Source organism: Pipra filicauda, unplaced genomic scaffold (assembly GCF_003945595.2).
Source record: "Pipra filicauda isolate LSUMZ 115617 unplaced genomic scaffold, ASM394559v2 scaffold56_size3634133_pilon, whole genome shotgun sequence".
Classification (NCBI taxonomy): domain Eukaryota; kingdom Metazoa; phylum Chordata; class Aves; order Passeriformes; family Pipridae; genus Pipra; species Pipra filicauda.
Window position 1 is genome coordinate 342,149 of NW_024104720.1, and position 18,693 is coordinate 360,841.

Below are 18,693 nucleotides of genomic sequence, written 5' to 3' on the forward strand. Positions count from 1 at the left end.
CCTTTGTGTCTGAATAGTTGTTCCTCTCACATATTCTCAATCCACTCTTCTCTGGCTTCAATTTCTCCTGCACAATAACTTTCTTTCCCTCTTAAATATGTTATTACAGAGACACTACTACCATATTTGATTGGCTTGGCCTTGGCCAGCAGCGTGTCCATCCTGGAGCTGGCTGGCATTGGCTCTGCCAGACGGGGGGGAAGCTTCTGGCAGGTTCTTGCAGAAGCCACCTCTGTAGCCCCCCCACTACCAAAAGCTGGCCACACAAACCTAACACAACCACACTTCTAGTCTGGCCTTGTGGATGCAGGATGATAAATAGTCTTGTCAAAGACCATCGTTCTAATATTTCAAGAGAACCCTAAACTCTAGACAATTGAAGTCTGATGAAATGACAAGCAGTGTATTAAAACGTAGGTGGTTGGGAAAGTAACTCCAGGAATGCTAGTGAACTTACAAGAGAGTTTGGAGGACCAGCATAGCTTCACAGTTCATAGTTGCATTTGCAACCTGTGGCTGGTTCTGGGCTGGTTCTGCAACTCAAAGTAACATTTCTAATTCAACCCATCACAGTGATGTATGGGTGGTGAAACATATACCACCTTATGGCGGAACAGGGGAATGGGGCATGAGGATAAAGCAACCCAAGAAGCACTCAATGTACAACCACATGTGTCTTGTGAAAAAAGTGACACAACTCTTTCAGAGTGATACTGTTATCCCTTTTATCTAAGGATATTTATCCCTCAGAGTCGTAGAGTATTGTAGACAAGCTAATGAACTACATAAACTTGATTTACTAAATAGCTCTAGCAGCCTTGTCATGGCAGCACAGAGCTAAATCCTGGCAACACCTATCAGAGAAATTATATGTACACTTGGCAAGCATACTTGAGTTGTTCACCTGTACTGAGCTCTGTGTTTCCAGCATAAAGCTGCTCCCAGATCCTGAATTAGCTGTAGGTGGAAGACAGCTGAACTGAGGCCCTGCTACACTACACATTCATGGCAGAAATATTTCATTGACCTATCTTACTGGGTTTAGTCAGATTTGTTATGGAAATGATGCATATGCTTTCACAACGTCTGCTTTTCTTGTGACCTGTTAGTCAGGTTTCAATAAACAGAACAGAAGGACAGAGATCTCAAAGATATTATGTTCCTGAGAGACAAAGTGAAACATGCTATGCTAATATCCCTACTGAGGGCAGGATTGCAATGTGAGATTGACTGTTTTGTTAATCATCAAATAATCCATATGGTTCAGACAATAACCTAAATGCCTCAGCTGTAGCAAAACTTTTCATCACTGCTCACACCTTACTATGGAAAGGGTAGCCCAGCCACTGTGGCAATCCTGTATTTTCCTCAGAAGGTCTGGGGCAAAGACAGTGGAGGACCAAAGTCAAGCCTGGTAGAGGAGATACCACTCTGCTAACTACAAAGTATTGTACCAGACATATGCCCAATCTTTTTGTGCGTGTGTGTTTTATATGTGTTATGGTCTGTATCCTTCCTTAAATGACACAGCACATGTTAGAAGTTCTAAAAACAGCTGTATTTTTCAAACATTACTTTAAAAAACTCAACAAACTTGCATCTAAGTTTTTTTAACAAGTTATTTATTTACATCCTCAAAGCTCAAAAAAGGTGTCCTTGAACTTAATTTCAGGCTTTCTTATATAAACATATAAAGAAAGGAGGGCCGATGAGACAATTTAGTCACCCAATGAACTTGTTTGTGAAGGAAGAATAGTGATTGAAATTATTGTTCTGCTTAAGATTCCTGAAAGTGTAGCTGCATACCCATCCTGCAGCAAAGGGCTGCCGTATTCCAAAATCGAGCACTTGCAAATTAGGAAGCCTGGGGGTTAAAGATGAAATGTGAAATCATACATACATATATTCATAAAATGTTTAAATTAATAAAGATCATCAAGTCCAACTGTTAAATTCCTCACCTATGTGGACAGGCACTAAGCTTGATCTCATACTAAAATAGAAGCTGCATATTTTGTTTTTATTATCCTCATTCAGCTTGTAGTTCAAGTTCTGTTCTACACGTTGTTCAAATCCTGTGCAAACACAGTGCTATTAATTTTGTCACAGACTGTCCTGTGATAATTGTGACTTTAGTATTTAAGTACATCAAAACCACAGCTGAATTAATCTTTATTATACTGCTGAGACATATGGTCTTATTAGTAGAGATAAATCTGAAAGACATATTCTCATTTACTGAATGCCAGGCACTCAGGAGATGATTTTTCAGAAGACGCAGCCTTCGGTGTACACTCATTCAGAGCTCAGTGCTGGTTGCCTCCAGCTGCAGTACTGAGTGCTCATCACTTTTAGAACAGACCAAGGTTCCCAGAAAACGAGGGCTGGTGCCTCTGATGTCACTAGCTGTAGCCGCGTGCCTTGCATCACGCAGCCCTCATTCCTACAGCTCCTGCATAGCCCTGATTCCTTCCCTAAGCTCTCTAAGCAGGGCAGGAGTAGGGCTCTGCATGCTCAGATTTCTTCTTGGAATGCAGGCAGCAAAGGCAAAGGAGCCCCAGGAGATGTGGGAAGGTGATTGCAGTAAGGAGGTGTTGGGCACCTAATTTCTGGTGAAAACTCCAGATTCTGAATGGTAACTTCGAATTCCTAATGATTCAAAAGCAGTGCTCCCCACTGGTTCCTTTCTGGAGTGTTTTGAAGCACGGTGTCTGTCTGCACGTCTTAGGGACGCTGAGACTCAGGACTACAAGCTCTCTGGTTTTGTTCCCTCTCTGCCTTGTCCTGGGCTACTTCAGTCCTTCCCATGGCCGACTCCTTGTTCCCATGTCTTATATCTGGAGTCCTTTTTTTTCTGGGTGGCAGTGGCTGGAGCAGAGAGAACACATGAGGATGGGGAGGAACAGCAAGAAGGAAAGTCTGGTGCTGCCTTTGCTGCTCCAAGGGGAGGCATGTAAAGCGCATGGGGATGCACATGTATAGTGCAGATGCTTGTAGGAGGAATGAAGGGATGACGTGTGCTCAGCTCAGGCAGAAACTATAGATGACTGTCAAACTGCAACGAGTCTTCTGAACACACACAAACAGAACTTTTTTTCAGAAGCTCCCAACATAGCCAAATTTGTACATATTTTCTTTAAAGGAAATTGAAGAGAGATTTTATGTGTGTTTGTCAGACAATGTATGATCCCTGATACTTGCAGAATACCCTCTGTAGGTCAAGCATTTAATACCTTTTTAGTAGTCTTCTAACAACTCTTCATGTTTGAGAGTTAATCTTTTTTTCACTGAAGAAAAGATTGAGGCAGAAAAGCAAATTTTATGGCTACCGTGATCTTGTTTCAACCTCATGTGTAATTGGACCATCAGACATTCTTCAACAAATTCCTCACCACACAGGTCCAATAGTTTTCTTTAGAAAAAATTCTTGATGAAAAAAAAGCCCAGTGAGGGAGAGTTCACTACAATCTTGGATAAATTATTTTGATAGTTATCCTCATTTATTTGTAACTTGAATTTAATTAACCGCAAATTCAGTAAATTGGATCTTGCTAGAAATGTTTGTTTCTTGTCACGAAATGTTTGTTTCTTACGTAATGTAGTTACTTATTGTGCGGAAGTTCTCTGTTGCTGTTCTTCACGATAACCCAAACAGTTGGAGCTCCTGGACACTGAGTACAGGGCTTGTTTTCACAACCTTTAATCATTCTTCGCTCCAGTTTTTAAGTGGGGCTGCTTCAGCTAGAAACAGTACTGCGTGCTATTTGCAAAGATATACCCAAAACTGTTATCATATTTTCTCCTAAAACATGATCATTCATTAGAAGCAGAAAACTTGGCAGAAACGTGCTAATCACTATTAACTTAGTGACAGCAGGCAGATAGATTTCTGTCCTGTTGATGAGCCATCGTGAGTGGAAGTCTTTTTCCAGAGCTGCTCTTCTCAAGGTAGAAACATATAATCCTGCAAAAAGTCAAGCCACACTCCAGCCCCATCCCCTTCTTACTTTGCAGGTGAAACTGTGCTGTGGTGTGCAGTGCGGTAGGGATGACAACACGACCTCCTCACTCCCAGGCTGCCTCTTCAAAACCTGTGTGACTCTGAAGCTGTGGTCTACACAGCCCTTTTTTGTAGTTCAGGCACTGAATGCATCGTATGTGATCACATTCGGGCAGGAAATGATTCACAAAATTTAGTGAAAAGAGAGAGATTATTAGACAATGTAATTTGAGCTCCTATAGCTACCAAAGCTACCAAATATTCTTATTTTTCCTGAGTATGCCTGCGTTCAGTTCAACTGCTTCTATTTAATTTATGCATAACTTCTGTTAGGATAAAGTGCAAATTACAAAAAGATATCTAACCATGGTTTCAAGACAACAGTTTCCATTAAATCCTTTGTATCTCATCCCAGAGTTTAAATGCTCATGATATTACTGATTAATGCTTTATTTATTATTTGGATGTTTCTGGCTTCAGCTTCACTTTCTAAGTGCTTGCTCTGTTTCAGGTTAAAATAATTCAGCGGTCATATCTTCACCTGAAAGTACTTTGCTCTATTCAAGCCACCTAAATCTTTTTTCTATGCAAGGCAATTTCTTCAGCCTGCAAGTATTTATTTTAGCTTCTTTATTCACCCTTTCCAATTTCTAGCATTATTTGAAAACACTTATATGGGAACTGTACGCACTGTTCCAGCATCAGTCTCATCATATCTGTAAACAGAGGTAAAATCACTTCACTCAGGTCAGCAACTGCATTAGCTGCCTGTGCAGCAGATCCTCCCTGGTAGCTCAGGCTATGGATTGTATTCATTTTTCACTTTGCTCCCTAATTCCTTTCAAGAATCATTCGTATTTCAGGATGCAGTCCCTATCCAGTAGCAATGACTTCTATTCCCTATTGTGAGATGCGTTTGCACTTTTTTTAATCTATCACTTGACAGATTATATACTCGTTGAAACTGTGCATTGCAATACTTCATTGCGGCTTTTAAAAGCAGAATGTTATGCTGCCAACTTAAATTACTTACTAATACAAGTGAACTCCTATGTCAGCTAGAGATGATAACCTCTCAGTGAGCTAGTTTCACTCCAAAAAGCATGATATTCCATAGAATTCTGCTAAGTGATGTCATTCATTTTTCTTATCAACTTTTCTGGTATTTTGCTTGAGATGGATGTCAGTCTTGCCATCCAGTAGTTAGCTGGATAGTTATTAATTTTGCCTTCTCTGAAGATTATCATATAGCAGCTGTCTTTCAGTCCTTTGGCTTTCTCCAGCGTTCAGAGATTAATTGCGACTTAATGTCAGCAGTGATTAAAAGCATCTGACAGAAGTGAATGATCATGGCCCACATCTGCCCTTTCCTCCTCCTGAAGCTCCTCAAGCTTGTAAGCCCCCTTTCCTGCTGCTGGAGTGGTGGGAGGTTGCTGCTTTGGGTTCTTCTTCATCCTGCCTCAAACACATGGAGACAATGTGAGAACTTGCAAGTGTTAAAGGGAGAAAGAGAATTAAAAGAGCACAATTGTTCTGAGCAGCTGAGTGCCGTCCACCCAACTTCTTCCTGTTTCTCATTCACATGTGAGACCAGTGGGATGGCAGGGGAAGGAGCACCCAGCCTCCTCCAGTGGTGGAGATGGGCTGTTCTGTCCTACTGGTAGAGAGCAGAGCTCACAGGTGATCAGAAAAGGTGTCCAGGTAGGACAGTGAATACATGCTCTTCTCCAGTTTATAAAATATATGTTTTCTTGGTTTATGGATCTGTGCAGCTCAACAAATTCAAGTGCTGTTTTCAGATGTATTTTTAGGACCATTTGCCATGAACCTTCTGACTTTGTTCCCATATGTGCGTCCTCAGACTCATTTTAACTGCGTGCCACTACTGGCGTTAGTGGTGGTGGCAGAAGCACCTCTTAGCTGTATGTGTATCTAGGACATTGGTGTTCAGTAGCTGGGGCAGTGCTTCGTACCATGTTGCTGTGGTAACCCCTTGTCCTAATTCTGTAGAAAGCTCCTGTTGAAAGCCTGAAGAGTGCATGGTTTATTCTTGTTTGATGGGAGTTCATGATTCTCCTTTGTTTCAGAGACTAGAAGAAAATCTATTGATTTATCCTCTTACCTTTTATGTAGTTCTAACATAGAGCCATCTCCACCTAATAAGAACTGTACACATTTTTTAGAATTATTTTCTTTATAATATTCTTCTAAAAAGCACACTAGCTTTTGTCTTTAGTGATGCAGCTTGTGAATTTTCCTTTGGGCCTTTATCTTTCCTAACCAGCATTTTGCACATCATAAATTCTAGCTCATATTGTTTGCTATTTATTTCCTGGTTTTCAGTTTGAATACTGAGGTCTTTGTATTTATTTCTATTCACTGTCATATATTAATAAACTCACCCAGAATGGAGTTTAAAACTAAGTGGCCCTTTTGGGAAATCAAATGAACTCTTAATTTTCAGTTTTCAGTTGAATTATGCTTTCCAAGCCTTTCCCCTCCTTTTAATTTTGCTCATAAAGGCAAGAGAAGGGAAGTCTAGCATGTGACACTGTTTTGAAACAAGAACTATGATTCATAGACTGATATTATGGACAGGAAGGACTCAGAACACAAAAGTATTACAATATTGTGTTGAGTTTGTGTGGCAAGGTTTTAGTAGTGGGGGTCTACACAGGTGGCTTCTGTGAGAAGCTTCCAGAAGCTTTCCCCGTGTCTGACAGGTCCAAGACAGACCTAGTGCTGGCCAAGGCCCAGGCCATCAGCAACAATGGCAGCAGCTCTGGGATAACGTATTTAAGAAGGGGGAAAAAACCAGCACAGCTGCAACAGCAGTCAGAGAGGAACAAGAATATGTGAGAGTAACGGCCCTGCAGACACCGTGGTCGGTGAAGAAGGAGGGACAGGAGATGTTCCAGGTGCTGGGGCAGAGATTCCCCTGCAGCCGATGTTGAAGACCATGGTGAGGCAGGCTGTGCCCCTGCAGCCTACGGAGGACCCCACTCTGGAGGAGGTGAAGGAGGCTGTGACACCACAGGAAGCCTTCACTGGAGCTGGCTTATAACAGGACCTCTGGAGCGAGGAGCCCACACTGGAGCAGGTTTGTTGGCAGGACTTGTGATCCTGCAGAGGACCCATATTGGAGCAGCCTGTTCCTGAAAGACTGTATCCCATGGGAGGGACTCATGCTGGAGCAGTCCATGGAGAACTGCAGCCCATGGGAAGGACTCATGCTGGAGAAGTTCATGGGAGGAAGAAGGCAGAGACAGAGTGTGATGAAGTGACCACAACCCCCATTCCCATCCCCCTCTGCCACTGCGGAGGGAGGAGGTAGACAAAATAGGGAATGAAGTTGCGCCCAGGAAGAAGGGAAGGGTGGGGGGAAGGTATTTTTGAGATTTGGGTTTATTTGTCATTACCCTGCTCTGGTTTGGTTGGTAAGAAATTAAACTAATTTCCCCAAGGTGAGTCTGTTTTGCCCGTGAAGGTAACTGGTGAGTGATCTCTGCCTGTCCTGATCTCAACCCACAAGCCTTCTGTTATATTTTCTCTCCTTTGTGCTGCTGAGGAGGGAAGTGATAGAGTAGTTTTGGTGGGTACCTCACATCCAGACAGTTTCAATTCACCAAAAATAAAAAGAAAATACCTTTTCATGTAAGGTCTCACAAGGAACAGAATCAATTCTTTTGGCATCTTCACACCATTTTAGCTTCCCACTGAAGTAAGAAATCCATGAGGGTAGATGAAATCTTAAAAATTGTCAGACTATTGGGAAAAAAAAAGAGCTAGCAGATTAGACTAGCGAAGTCCACGGGATAAAACTTTCTTAACCTGGAACAATATTTATTGCACTGTATCATATCTGTCATTGACTTCAGACAGGAGGTTCACCAATCTGATGTCACGTGAAATAATTTCAGTAATAGTGAAAAAAGTAGTTTTGTTTATTTCTGGAAGAACTTTATCCCTGATACTGCACCAATTGGAGAATGACTGGTGTTTCCACCATAAGCTACAACTGAGAGAAGGCAAGTTGTCTGATCTCTGTATTATGCATCATTTCAGAATGAATTCTCAAGGAAAGAACCATTAATAGCTGTGGTTAGTTGTGTAATGGAGTAAAAATGGAATGTAGATTTAAATGATTTTGACGTAGTAACCTGATAGCTATTTGTTGACACAATAATTGATTTTCTAGATGAGGGAAATACAGTAGACCTTAGCTACCTCAATTTAGAGAAGGATGCTGTGCTGCTGACGACTAGTAATGAATAGAAGGGTTGGGGGAAGGAATTGGGTGAACAGCCTGTGCTGAAAGGAAAACAACTGATCATGAGGGAAACTAACAGCAGAGTTCATCAACTATCAGTTTGGAGACAGTTGCACTTTTACTAAGACATTTCATATTAAACCAGATGTGTACCTATAAACTTCGTTTCACAGAACATTCTGAGTTGGAAGGGACCCACAAAGATCGACTCCAACTTTTAAGTGAATGGGCCGTACAGGGATCAAACCCACGACCTTGGTGCTATTAGCACCATGCTCTGACCAGCTAAGCCAATCTCAAGGTCTGTTGCCTGTACCATCAACACAGAAGTGGACACAATTCTCACACAGCAAAACATAAAATGGAGATTCATTGTACGATTGGGATGGCTAGGCACCCGAGCCCATTTCCTCCTTAAACTGTGCATTTATTTGTTGGAAATTATACATGAAGATGGACTCTGTATATTAGATGACTACAGGGTGACTGTGAGCCATGAATTTGGTAATGGTTATGGAAAAGGAAAATGTAGGCGCACAAATATCAAGTGAGATAATTCCCATAAAGAATAAGTGATTTGTCAATTACTCTCTCTCTATATATATGTATATGCATGTATGAAATACTTTTAGATTTAACTTAATACACCGTGCATGGTCCTGTTTATCCATGTTTTAGACAGATTGACTGAAATGAGAAAACAAAGACTCCTAAGATGATAGGAAGAATAAAGAGTTTGTAACATGAGAGGGAAATAAAACAATTTTCGTTGTCCCAGAATAGAAAAACGAAGGCTGACTGAAGATATGACTGATATTTAAAAATATGCCAATGAGTAAACACAATGGAGGAGGAAGAGCTGTTTAAACTAAAAGACAATGTTGGCAGAAGAACAAATGGGCATAAAATGACCATGAACAAATTTAAGCTGGAAGACGAAAGGTTTTTAGGTATTAGAAAGTTGCCCTTCAATGAAAAAGAAGGCTCTTCTAAACAGTTTTTAAATCAAGTTCAGTAAGTTTATGATTTGCATTACATGATAGATCTGTCTTCAGCAGCATGGGATTGATTCAGTGACATAGAAGATCCCCTTAATTTTACATCTCACACAAAGCAGCAATTACTCTTGAGGTATCTTGAGATACACTAACCTCTCCGGTAGCCTGAACCCACCGTTGAACAGCACTCAGCATGACTAAAATATTCTTTCAGACAGAAAATCAAGAGACTTCAATATTCAGCTAATCTCCAGAAGATTTAAACAGACTGAATGCAAAGACTCGTTTCTGAGCTTGCAATGTCTCTAAGGCTAGCATGCTCAAATAGATCAACAATAAGGCTAACTTTTGTCTGAAAACTGTCACCTCCATCAGCACTGCCTTGGGTCCTAGTGCTAACCACAATAGTGTGTGTCACATCTTGAGCTGCCGACAGACATATTTCCAGTCTTTAAAAGTGAGGATCTGAGAACCTGGAAAAATGCTGATTTGAATAGTTGCATCCTACTACTTACAATGTCAGTAATGGAGAGAAAATCCCAGTGTATTTTAAAAGCTGTGAAATTGTCCCTGCAGATGACGGGTAGTATTAATCATTCTTATTTGTTTAGCTGAATTTAAAAATGAGCCTGGAAGGGAAAAAAAGTTTGGACATCCAGTAAGCAGGATGTATTTTATACCCATTTTATATCATGCGTAGTATGCTTAATTTGAAAAAATGAAAATCGAATATAAACATCAATATTCTAATATTATTAGGGTAGGAAATTGGAATTAGTCTTAAGCTTCTATCTTAACTAATGCCACCATGCTTCTTAGTGTTGTTGAATGTCACACTCAAGGAACAAACATTTTCCTTGGTTGAACTTTCATGGTCCAGTAATTTTGTCCAGCATTCTGAAACACATTCCCAAATCTTCATTCGCGAAGCCTAGCCATGATGAAGAAACACAGAAACCTCTAAACTAAGAAACTTATTCCTTTTGTTTTTCAGTGTCAGAACAATGATTCCTCCAGGGGAATGCCTATACGCTGGGAGAAAAAGGAGGAAACCCATTCAGAAACAGTTAAGTATCATATTCATCGGGGGCATCTCCCTGTAAATGTTTGTGCTAGAAATGAGGTGGAGGAAGGGTTCCCTTCCTCCTATGGTCTGATGATGCAGGATAGACCTAATCTTATTCTCTCCAGTGAGAAACCCTTGCCTGGGAGGCTGGCTCTTCATCATTAGGACTGTCTCCAGAAAGGATGCCAAGCATGGGTCCAACCATCCTCACCCATCAGTGGGTACGCCAAGAGGAGGCCAGTGTTGGTTATGGTGTGTACTGCAGTGCACTGCAGAACACACTGCTGTGAGGAGTGCAGAGGGAGTGCTTTTTCACAGGTAGAAGATACTGGTGGACTAAATGTCAGCTGGGCAATGGGCTGGAGAGGTGCCTGCCACCTTTGTGCTTCTATGCTCCCTGCAGCCTGTTCGAGGAGCTTTCTGAGAAGCAGTGTGTCAAGTGGTACCAGTGTGCTGGTACTGTGCTCCCCCCTTCCCTTTTCCTTGGCTTAGCCTTGCTTGGGGCATCGCTGAGTCCAAAATGTGTGAGTCCAGAAAGTGGGTCAGTTCAGCCAACTGAAAGAGCAGACTGGTGATTCACTTTTTGCATAAAGAACACATAATTTTCAAACCACTATTTACTATGGGATCACTTTCATGGGAAAAAAATGGGAGAGAGAAATTGCATGTGTGAAGGCAAAGCAGAAGAAGAAAAAATGCAATGGGAATTTGTTACTATAAGATGCTTGAAATGGGAGGGGAAAAAAGGTTGCTATCACTCAAATGTAAAATGATTTCCAGATGCCATAAACCGCTCTGTGAAATGAAGCTTTTAGTATAATCATCCCACATCTTCTGTGTTACACTTGATTCTATGGTTATAAAACACACGATTTTACTGTGTTACAATTATGAACTGGCGCTGGTGGCCTTCACAGACAATTTAAGGATGAGAAGGTAACTAAAATAGATTTCCCTATTTTCAGTTGTTCAGAACTTCTAAAAATAACCCACTTGGCTTAAAATTGTATATATTGGTCTAGAGTCAAAGAGGAGTTTCTCTGAATGTTTTAATGACATCTGTTGATATTGTTTGGATTTTGGGCAGTATTTGCTCATGAACCACTTCTTCCAAATTAAAAAAAATATTTCTTTTATTGCAAAATATATCATAGGTGACAATTTCAATAGACAAAGATAATGACATAAGGAAAGAATTCTTCCTACAAAAATCCTGAGTGTTGAATCCAAAATGTATGTAAGATTTCTGCACTACTCTTAAATATGGATGTGGATATTTAATTTTATAACAACTGCATGAGGTATGGAACCACTTCAGTACATGAAATTACCTCTGTGAAAACTGTTTATGGATCATTACTTTTGTAAGGAAGGAAAGTTGCAGTTGCTTTGATAAACATTCAGATTTATGTTTGGAGTTTACATGCTAGCTAGAACTTCTCTTGAAGATGACTTCTAGATAAGCACAATGACTAAGAAAACTAACTGCTAACAAATGACAGAAATGACCTCATTAGCCTTTTTTGAAGTTCTGACTTCAATAAACTCAGAAGCAAATTCTCACTCACTTTGACAGAACCAAGTTTCTGTCTTGGGAACCACTGCAAGTAATGCTACCTTGAAAATAGCTTTGCTGTGACATTGCAGTGCAGGTACCTGAGCACGAGCTTTTGATTAAGAAACATGGTTTTGGTTAAAACAAAGGAAAATATTTGGATTATTAGACTACTGAGCTCCCACACTGGAAACAGCAGTCTATTTTCTGTGGTTAGTTACCACTTGCTGAGGATGATTTCTCAGTTCCTAGCAACACTGGTCTCTTCCTCAAACCTTATCTGTTTGTGGGCTTAGTCTCTGGTAAGCCTTTCCTGTGCTTATTCCCTCACTCAGGGACTTATTTTCATCTAAAGAGGCTCTGAATGCCCCAGACAGACTGGCAGACAGAGTTCCTTTTGCAGTCTATGTCCTTCAGTCCTACTGGTTTTAATAACATCTCAGGACTCCAAGATATCCTTACCGTTACGCTGCCTTGAGTTGCTGAGAACACAGCTGCGATGGGCAGGGCACGTCTCCAGGATGAAGGACCACCGCCTCCCCAAGATCCTGCTTTATGGTGAACTCGCCACTGGCTGCCGCAAGAGAGGAGCCCCCAAGAGGAGATACAAGGACTGCCTGAAACAACATCTCAGCCTTGGTCATATTGATCACCATAACTGGTCTACTCTGGCCTCAAATCGGGACGCCTGGAGACACACCATCTATAACGCTGCTGATGCTTTTGAGAACACACGCAGGATCACTCTTGAGGAGAAAAGACAATGCAGAAAGAATCGTGTCTTGCAGATATACCACCTAAGGAGCCTTTCTGCTGTGCCTTTTGAAACCAGATGTGCCTGTCTCGTATTGGCCTCTTTAGCCACCAGTGCACTTGTAACAAACGTGGGTAGAGCCCTCCCCAAATCTTCAATCGTGAAGCCTAGCCATGATGATGAGAAGAGTAGATGAAGCCTATTAATTGAGCAGCATATTTAACCATGGTTTTGATTCATGTCGTACCATCTTTGCTACAGCTTTTTTCTCCTGTTTGATTTCATAGCACAGCACATTCTCCTCAGCTTTGTTCTACTTACCCCCTGTCATTCTAATAATGAATCAAAGCAGATATAGCCACCTGCTTTGGGATGAGTATTGTTCAGTTGTAAAACCTAATTTTTCACAGGAACGAAAGTGGATGGATATTCTTTGACCAATCCTAGTGATGATTCCTCTCTTTTTAACATGAATAATCTCTAGAATTTAACTGTCTCAACACAGGAATAAGTGAGCTCAGGTGTCTCAGTCTGAGCAGGATACTTGGATCTTAGTAGGGATCCATGGATGAGTCCTTTCAAAGGTCAGGATTTAAAAGGCAGAGATGCAGCTCTCCCTTCTGCAGAACAAGTGGGATGTTTATAATTACCCATACACAGTGCATCCCAGGAGGCTGACTCTCTACATCAACTTTTTGTGATCAATCTAGGTGGTGATCCTGCAGCTGGTTTTTAATCAAGGATATCACAGAATGATATTGTTCGTTATGTTCATTAATATTTTTCACGCACAGAAATTCTATTCTGAGGTAGTTTTACAGAACAGTGATGAAAATGTATGAAGAAGTTCCATGAGAGAATGCAGAGACCCACAAGACTCGGGCAGAATGTGTGGAAAATTTGTTTTACTGAGAGGAACTAAAATGTTTCTCTTCTCTAGACAGAACTAGCAGAACTATCTTCATTAGGTTGCCATTCTTCAGACAATACCTCAGGTTCAAGTTCTGCTTTTACACATGCAAATAAATTAAAAAACCCTAACTGTTCTCCTTTTGTCCCAGAAAACTTCCAAGTGAGCCCCATTAGATGTGGTCTACACTAAGGAATTTTGGCTTTTATGGACACAGTTCAAACACCTGGAGCTCAGACTGATTGAAAAATTTTCCATAAGATATGCCTTTCAGCCAGACAGCCGGCATTTTGACTAAAGGAAACATTCTCTACCAAGTGTTTATTTCCTGTGGAAATCTAACATTTTACTGGTAATTCAAGCATCTGGAAATTAAAGAGATCTTGTGTTTTAACCTCAAGCTAAAATCACTGTGCTGAAATTAGTACTTAGAAATGCTAAGGCAATGCTTCAGGACAGTTCCCATTTGGGAACCTCAGCCACTTCTTCATCTCAAACTCTGGCATTTTATGAAACTCTCTTCCTCCACAAAACCTTTCTTGTGATATTTTATGGCTCTTTAAAGGCAAGCTATAGCTGCCTAAGCTCTGAGTGTATCTATAACTGGTCCATACTGCCCACTTCAGTCAGAACCATACCTGTGACAGGGTAAACAGAGACTTTGGGAGGTGCAGCTTTCTCCAGCTTCCTAGTTCTCATTTTAAGGTCCTCTGTGGCATAGCCCTTCCTCTTACTTGGTATCACACTATTCCACCTCTCATTGCTCTGCCAGTGTGGCATCTTCTTGACCATTAGTTCTGTCTTTCCTTGCTGTGAAGAGGCAGAAGAGATAGAAGGAGGCAAAGGGCCCCCTTTCCCTCAAACAGCTTTCTCTCATTCAGTCCTTTTGGTTCGTAGGAGATGGTGACCACCTGCACGTATACAGCTGGCACTGGAGCTCAGCTCTGCCAGGATTTCTATGCCATGTACAAAAGCACAGCTCAGTGGCTGTGGGTGCTGGTCACTATGTTCATGATCACCATCTTGCTGTTACTTTGCATTTAGCCTATCTGTTGCATTTCCTGGTCTCTCTCTTCCCTTTCCTTTCTTACTAAAACCATGCTGTCACAGTAAATGGTTAGATTTTTCTCATTTCAGATAATCTGCAGGTTTAACACTTAGGCATACTTAAAAAACTTAATGAGAGTGAACTTTTCATTAACAGGGCAGGGCTCCCGCAGAGGGTAGGGAGCAGCAGACAGAGCTGCAGTTGCAGGAAATTCCTCTGCAAGCTCACCAAACTGGTTTACACTAGTGGCGGTCTGTGTGTCACGGGCACACTGAATCATTAATGCGCAAATGGCTCAATGCCTCATGTACCACCGAAACAGAAAATGTCCTCTGCACCAGCTGCCGCACTCAGCTCCCACCACACGGGGACTGGTGATGTGCCTTCTGTGCAGGTACAAGTACTTGTTACTGCAGGGCAGAATTTAGGTGGTTTAACAATGCAAGGAAGGGAAAGCCAGCTTTGTTTTTTTAATTACATGTGCTACTCTACTGCAGTAGTGTTGTATGGAAAGCAGAGTAAATGAGATATCAGAGTGAGTGCTACATCTCTGTTTACAGTTTTACAATCCTGAGTTTAACACAAACACAACAAGCACCATCTACTTTCAGCCCAAAATAAAAGCCAGAATTTCCATTTGCCTCAAAGCAGCCCACTGAAAAATGTCCCTGCTTGTCCCTTTCTGTTTATGGCTAGCTAAGCTAAGCTAGCCTTTGCATGGAACTCACTGGCATTGTTTTAAATTGCATCCACTTGGCACCTAATTACAATTTACATCAAACCCCTGTTTGTTTGGATTCACTCCCTTACTGAATCATTTCCTTGAGTTTTCAGGAAGACTTTGTCCTGAACTTTCTCCCGTGGTCTTTTTACACCATTCCCTGCAGCCTCCAGAAAACTATTTCTTTCAGGCAGTACAAAGGCAGCCCACCTAATTGCCTCAAACCATTCCTCTCTGGCATAAAGCAGTCACTATTTTATGCAATAAGTAGGCTTGAACAACTTCTATTTCTATCCCATGTTACTCTTCAAGATTTTTACCTTTAGAACTCATCAGTTTAATTTTCCTTATTAAAATTAATTTTTTCTGTCCTAAATTGCTTCCTTGCTTCAGCTGGTTTGTCAGACATAAAGACCAATTAGCAAAAACTTATGTGCTTTAGTTTCTGCTCAGCTGTAGACTATTTTCCCACAATACTACTGCTCTCACAGGTCAGACATCATTCTGGTGTCATAGGATGGCTGAGCTTCAGGGTATACCACAAAAAATAGTTAGCTCAGAAAAAGTAAAAAAAAAGTATTCATTCTTTGTTGATTACTTTATTTGTTGCAAATTTGCTCTCTGGCGGTGAAAAGTTGTTCATTGATCCAAATCAATGAAGTCTTCTCCATATCTTTGAGAGCAACTCATTAAGTTATTGAAGAGCCACATTTCAGTATTGGCGATTTTGAATGAAAAACCAGAAATTAGATATATATTCACTGACATCTACCTCAGACATTTTTTTTTCATTCACTCTGTCCATTGATGCTGTCCTCTTAAAATGAAGTGAGGCTCTCAAAAGTAGTAATGAATTTTTCATAACTAATTTACTTTAAGAGGTTTTCAATTAGCAGCAATCACATATACAAAACATTGATTTTTGTTTTACTAATTGCACGATTTTTTAATAAGCATGATTTTTTAGGATCTCAGTTATGATAAATTAATACTTCTATAATTTAACACATTAACCACTTTGTGAAATAATAATGCTCAAAATGAAAATTATGATTGAAGAATGCAGTAAACGTGTGAAGCATGGAAATGCAGTAATAAAGTGCAACAAATAATTAGTTTTACTCTCATACTCCACTGGAATGCCAGCTAGCTACATAACATTATGATCCTTGGTTTTATTGAGGTGAAAGTGGAAACTGTTAGCACAACCATATTTTTCTTGCCTACCATTTCCAACACTTAAGTATTTTTCTATCCTCCCCTCCCTGATTTTTCTCTCAGTGTCTCTCATTCAGGAGAAGGTACCTCAGGAAGAACACATCACTGTTACAATAAGAACTTGAACAAGGGCATTACCAGAGTGGAGGTCCAGCTGACAGAGCCCAAAGTTCCTGGGACATGCCAGGTCAACTATAGGAGGCTGCTGCACTCCCTCTGAGACCATAGATCAGTGTAGTTTATAGCTCCACTGTCCTCTGGCATTTGGCTACTGCTGGGTCCAGCAATAGCTGTCTACTGAAAGGAACCACCTTCTCAAATTTCTGCTCAGGTCTTCTTGTTTAATAGATAAGTCTGTGCTTCAGCACCTAGCACCTCTCACTGTTATGCTGGAAATAATATTCCCATTTCTGTTTGCAAATGCACCAGCTTTTCCTCTTCTCCCTCTTGAGAACAATATATTACATGTTCTGTGAGAATATCAGCAGACACTCCAAAATTGAGGTTCCTCATTTATGGTGTATTTCATCTTAATGAATTTTCACAACAGCTTTTCTAAGTTATCTGGTACTGTACATTGCACGAGAGGAACACAAAATGGGGATGAATTAGGAGTGCTTGGCCTAGAAAGCTGAGTAACATAGGTCTTTATGTTTTGCAAGGAATATCAACGTTCTTAAGAGAGAAACCAAATTCTTATCTCTGTTATTTCTGCTGTAGGAAGGTAAATGTGAGAATGTACACAGGATTTTGGAGCCTGATGAAAGAACAGCTCTTTACCTTGCCTCCCACACTTTTTAAAACCATGTCTAAAGATCGGCTCTTTTCTTAATTATCTACTGACCCACAGGTTAACTTTGAGTCATTACATGGAGGGAACTAAGATGCTTTGGATGAATACAGTTGGGCATTGAATAGGTTCACGCATTAGTAATTTTCTTCTGCTTGTCTGCCCCTTATTTGTACAACATAGAAGAGAAATTGTTTTTCTGGTATTGACTAGAACAGTAAGATAGTACCCACTCCCCTAAGGGACCCTCCCCAGAGGGTCCTAAGCAAGAGATACCATGTGTTTTTCACTGGGCAGATGTGAAAAGAGAATCCAATGTCCATGTCTTTGCACCATGGCAAATGCAGAATAGTAAATCTCTTTTTGGCAGGAGACAGAAACTTTAAAGATTTCCATAGAAGCTAAGTGAAGTATTCCTGTTATCAACTATTTGCATACAACATCTCAGTCTCTGGTTGTACTACCTGGAAGTAAAATGGGTAATCAAAAATGTGTTCTCCACCACAGAAGGCCTGCAGTCGGGAATGAAAAATCGAATCCTTCGAAGAGACACAGGGACCGTCTGAATGCGGAACTGGACCATCTGGCCAGCCTCCTGCCTTTTCCACCTGACATTGTATCAAAGCTGGACAAACTTTCCGTCTTGCGCCTCAGTGTCAGCTATCTCCGAGTCAAAAGTTTCTTTCAAGGTAGGTTTCCTTAAGATATCAACGTCCCATTAAAAGCATCTCTTTAATTTGTTGTTGCTTTGTACTAAGCCTGAGTAAAAGTGACAAGCAGTATTATATTGATAAAGACATGGAAAAAATCTGTAGTTGAATTTATTTTGTGCATGGGATATTGCACTGAAAGTTTCATGCATTTTTTCCTATGCTGTTTCTGTGTTTTTCATGAAATAATGGGATAACGCCCATCTTTTCTAGGTAGGCTTTAGGAAATGGGAAAACACAATTTTAAAATCACTAAATTGGCAAAGAATCTTGGCATAGATGTAATACCTGTAGATACTTTGAACTCCCTATCTGAAGCTGCTAATGACGCGTTTTCAAAATGCCTGTTTAAGTATGATGTGAAAGTCAAGCAACAACTGTATTGCCTGTGTTTGCTGTATGCCAGAAGGAAATGGGCTTGCTTGAAAAGCCAAAATGATCACCATCTTTTAGGATAAGAGAGGTTCAAAGTTTAAAGTGTTGATTAAAGCTCTAAGAGGCTATGCTTTGTTTTTGTAGCTGTCTGGCACACGACACAGTGAAAGCCAAATGTGAATTTTCAGATGCACATAAAAAGAATTCTTCCAAATTTGAAGACAGTTTGAGTTTCTTCTGTTGCTGAAGAGTTCACAAGAGCAAAATCCAGATTAGGG

At 40.7% G+C, this 18,693-nt stretch overlaps 1 protein-coding gene across 1 annotated transcript in view; it reads left to right on the top strand.

Annotated features, from left to right (window-relative positions):
• The window catches only part of AHRR (aryl-hydrocarbon receptor repressor), an 86,105-nt gene that overhangs the window by 9,480 nt on the left and 57,932 nt on the right, over positions 1 to 18,693 (top strand). Inside the window, exons 2-3 of the mRNA XM_027741052.2 lie at positions 10,263 to 10,334; positions 17,838 to 18,019. Of these exons, the coding sequence (XP_027596853.1) occupies positions 10,273 to 10,334; positions 17,838 to 18,019 (244 nt within the window). The 5' untranslated portion in view covers positions 10,263 to 10,272. The remainder of the gene's footprint in view (positions 1 to 10,262; positions 10,335 to 17,837; positions 18,020 to 18,693) is intronic.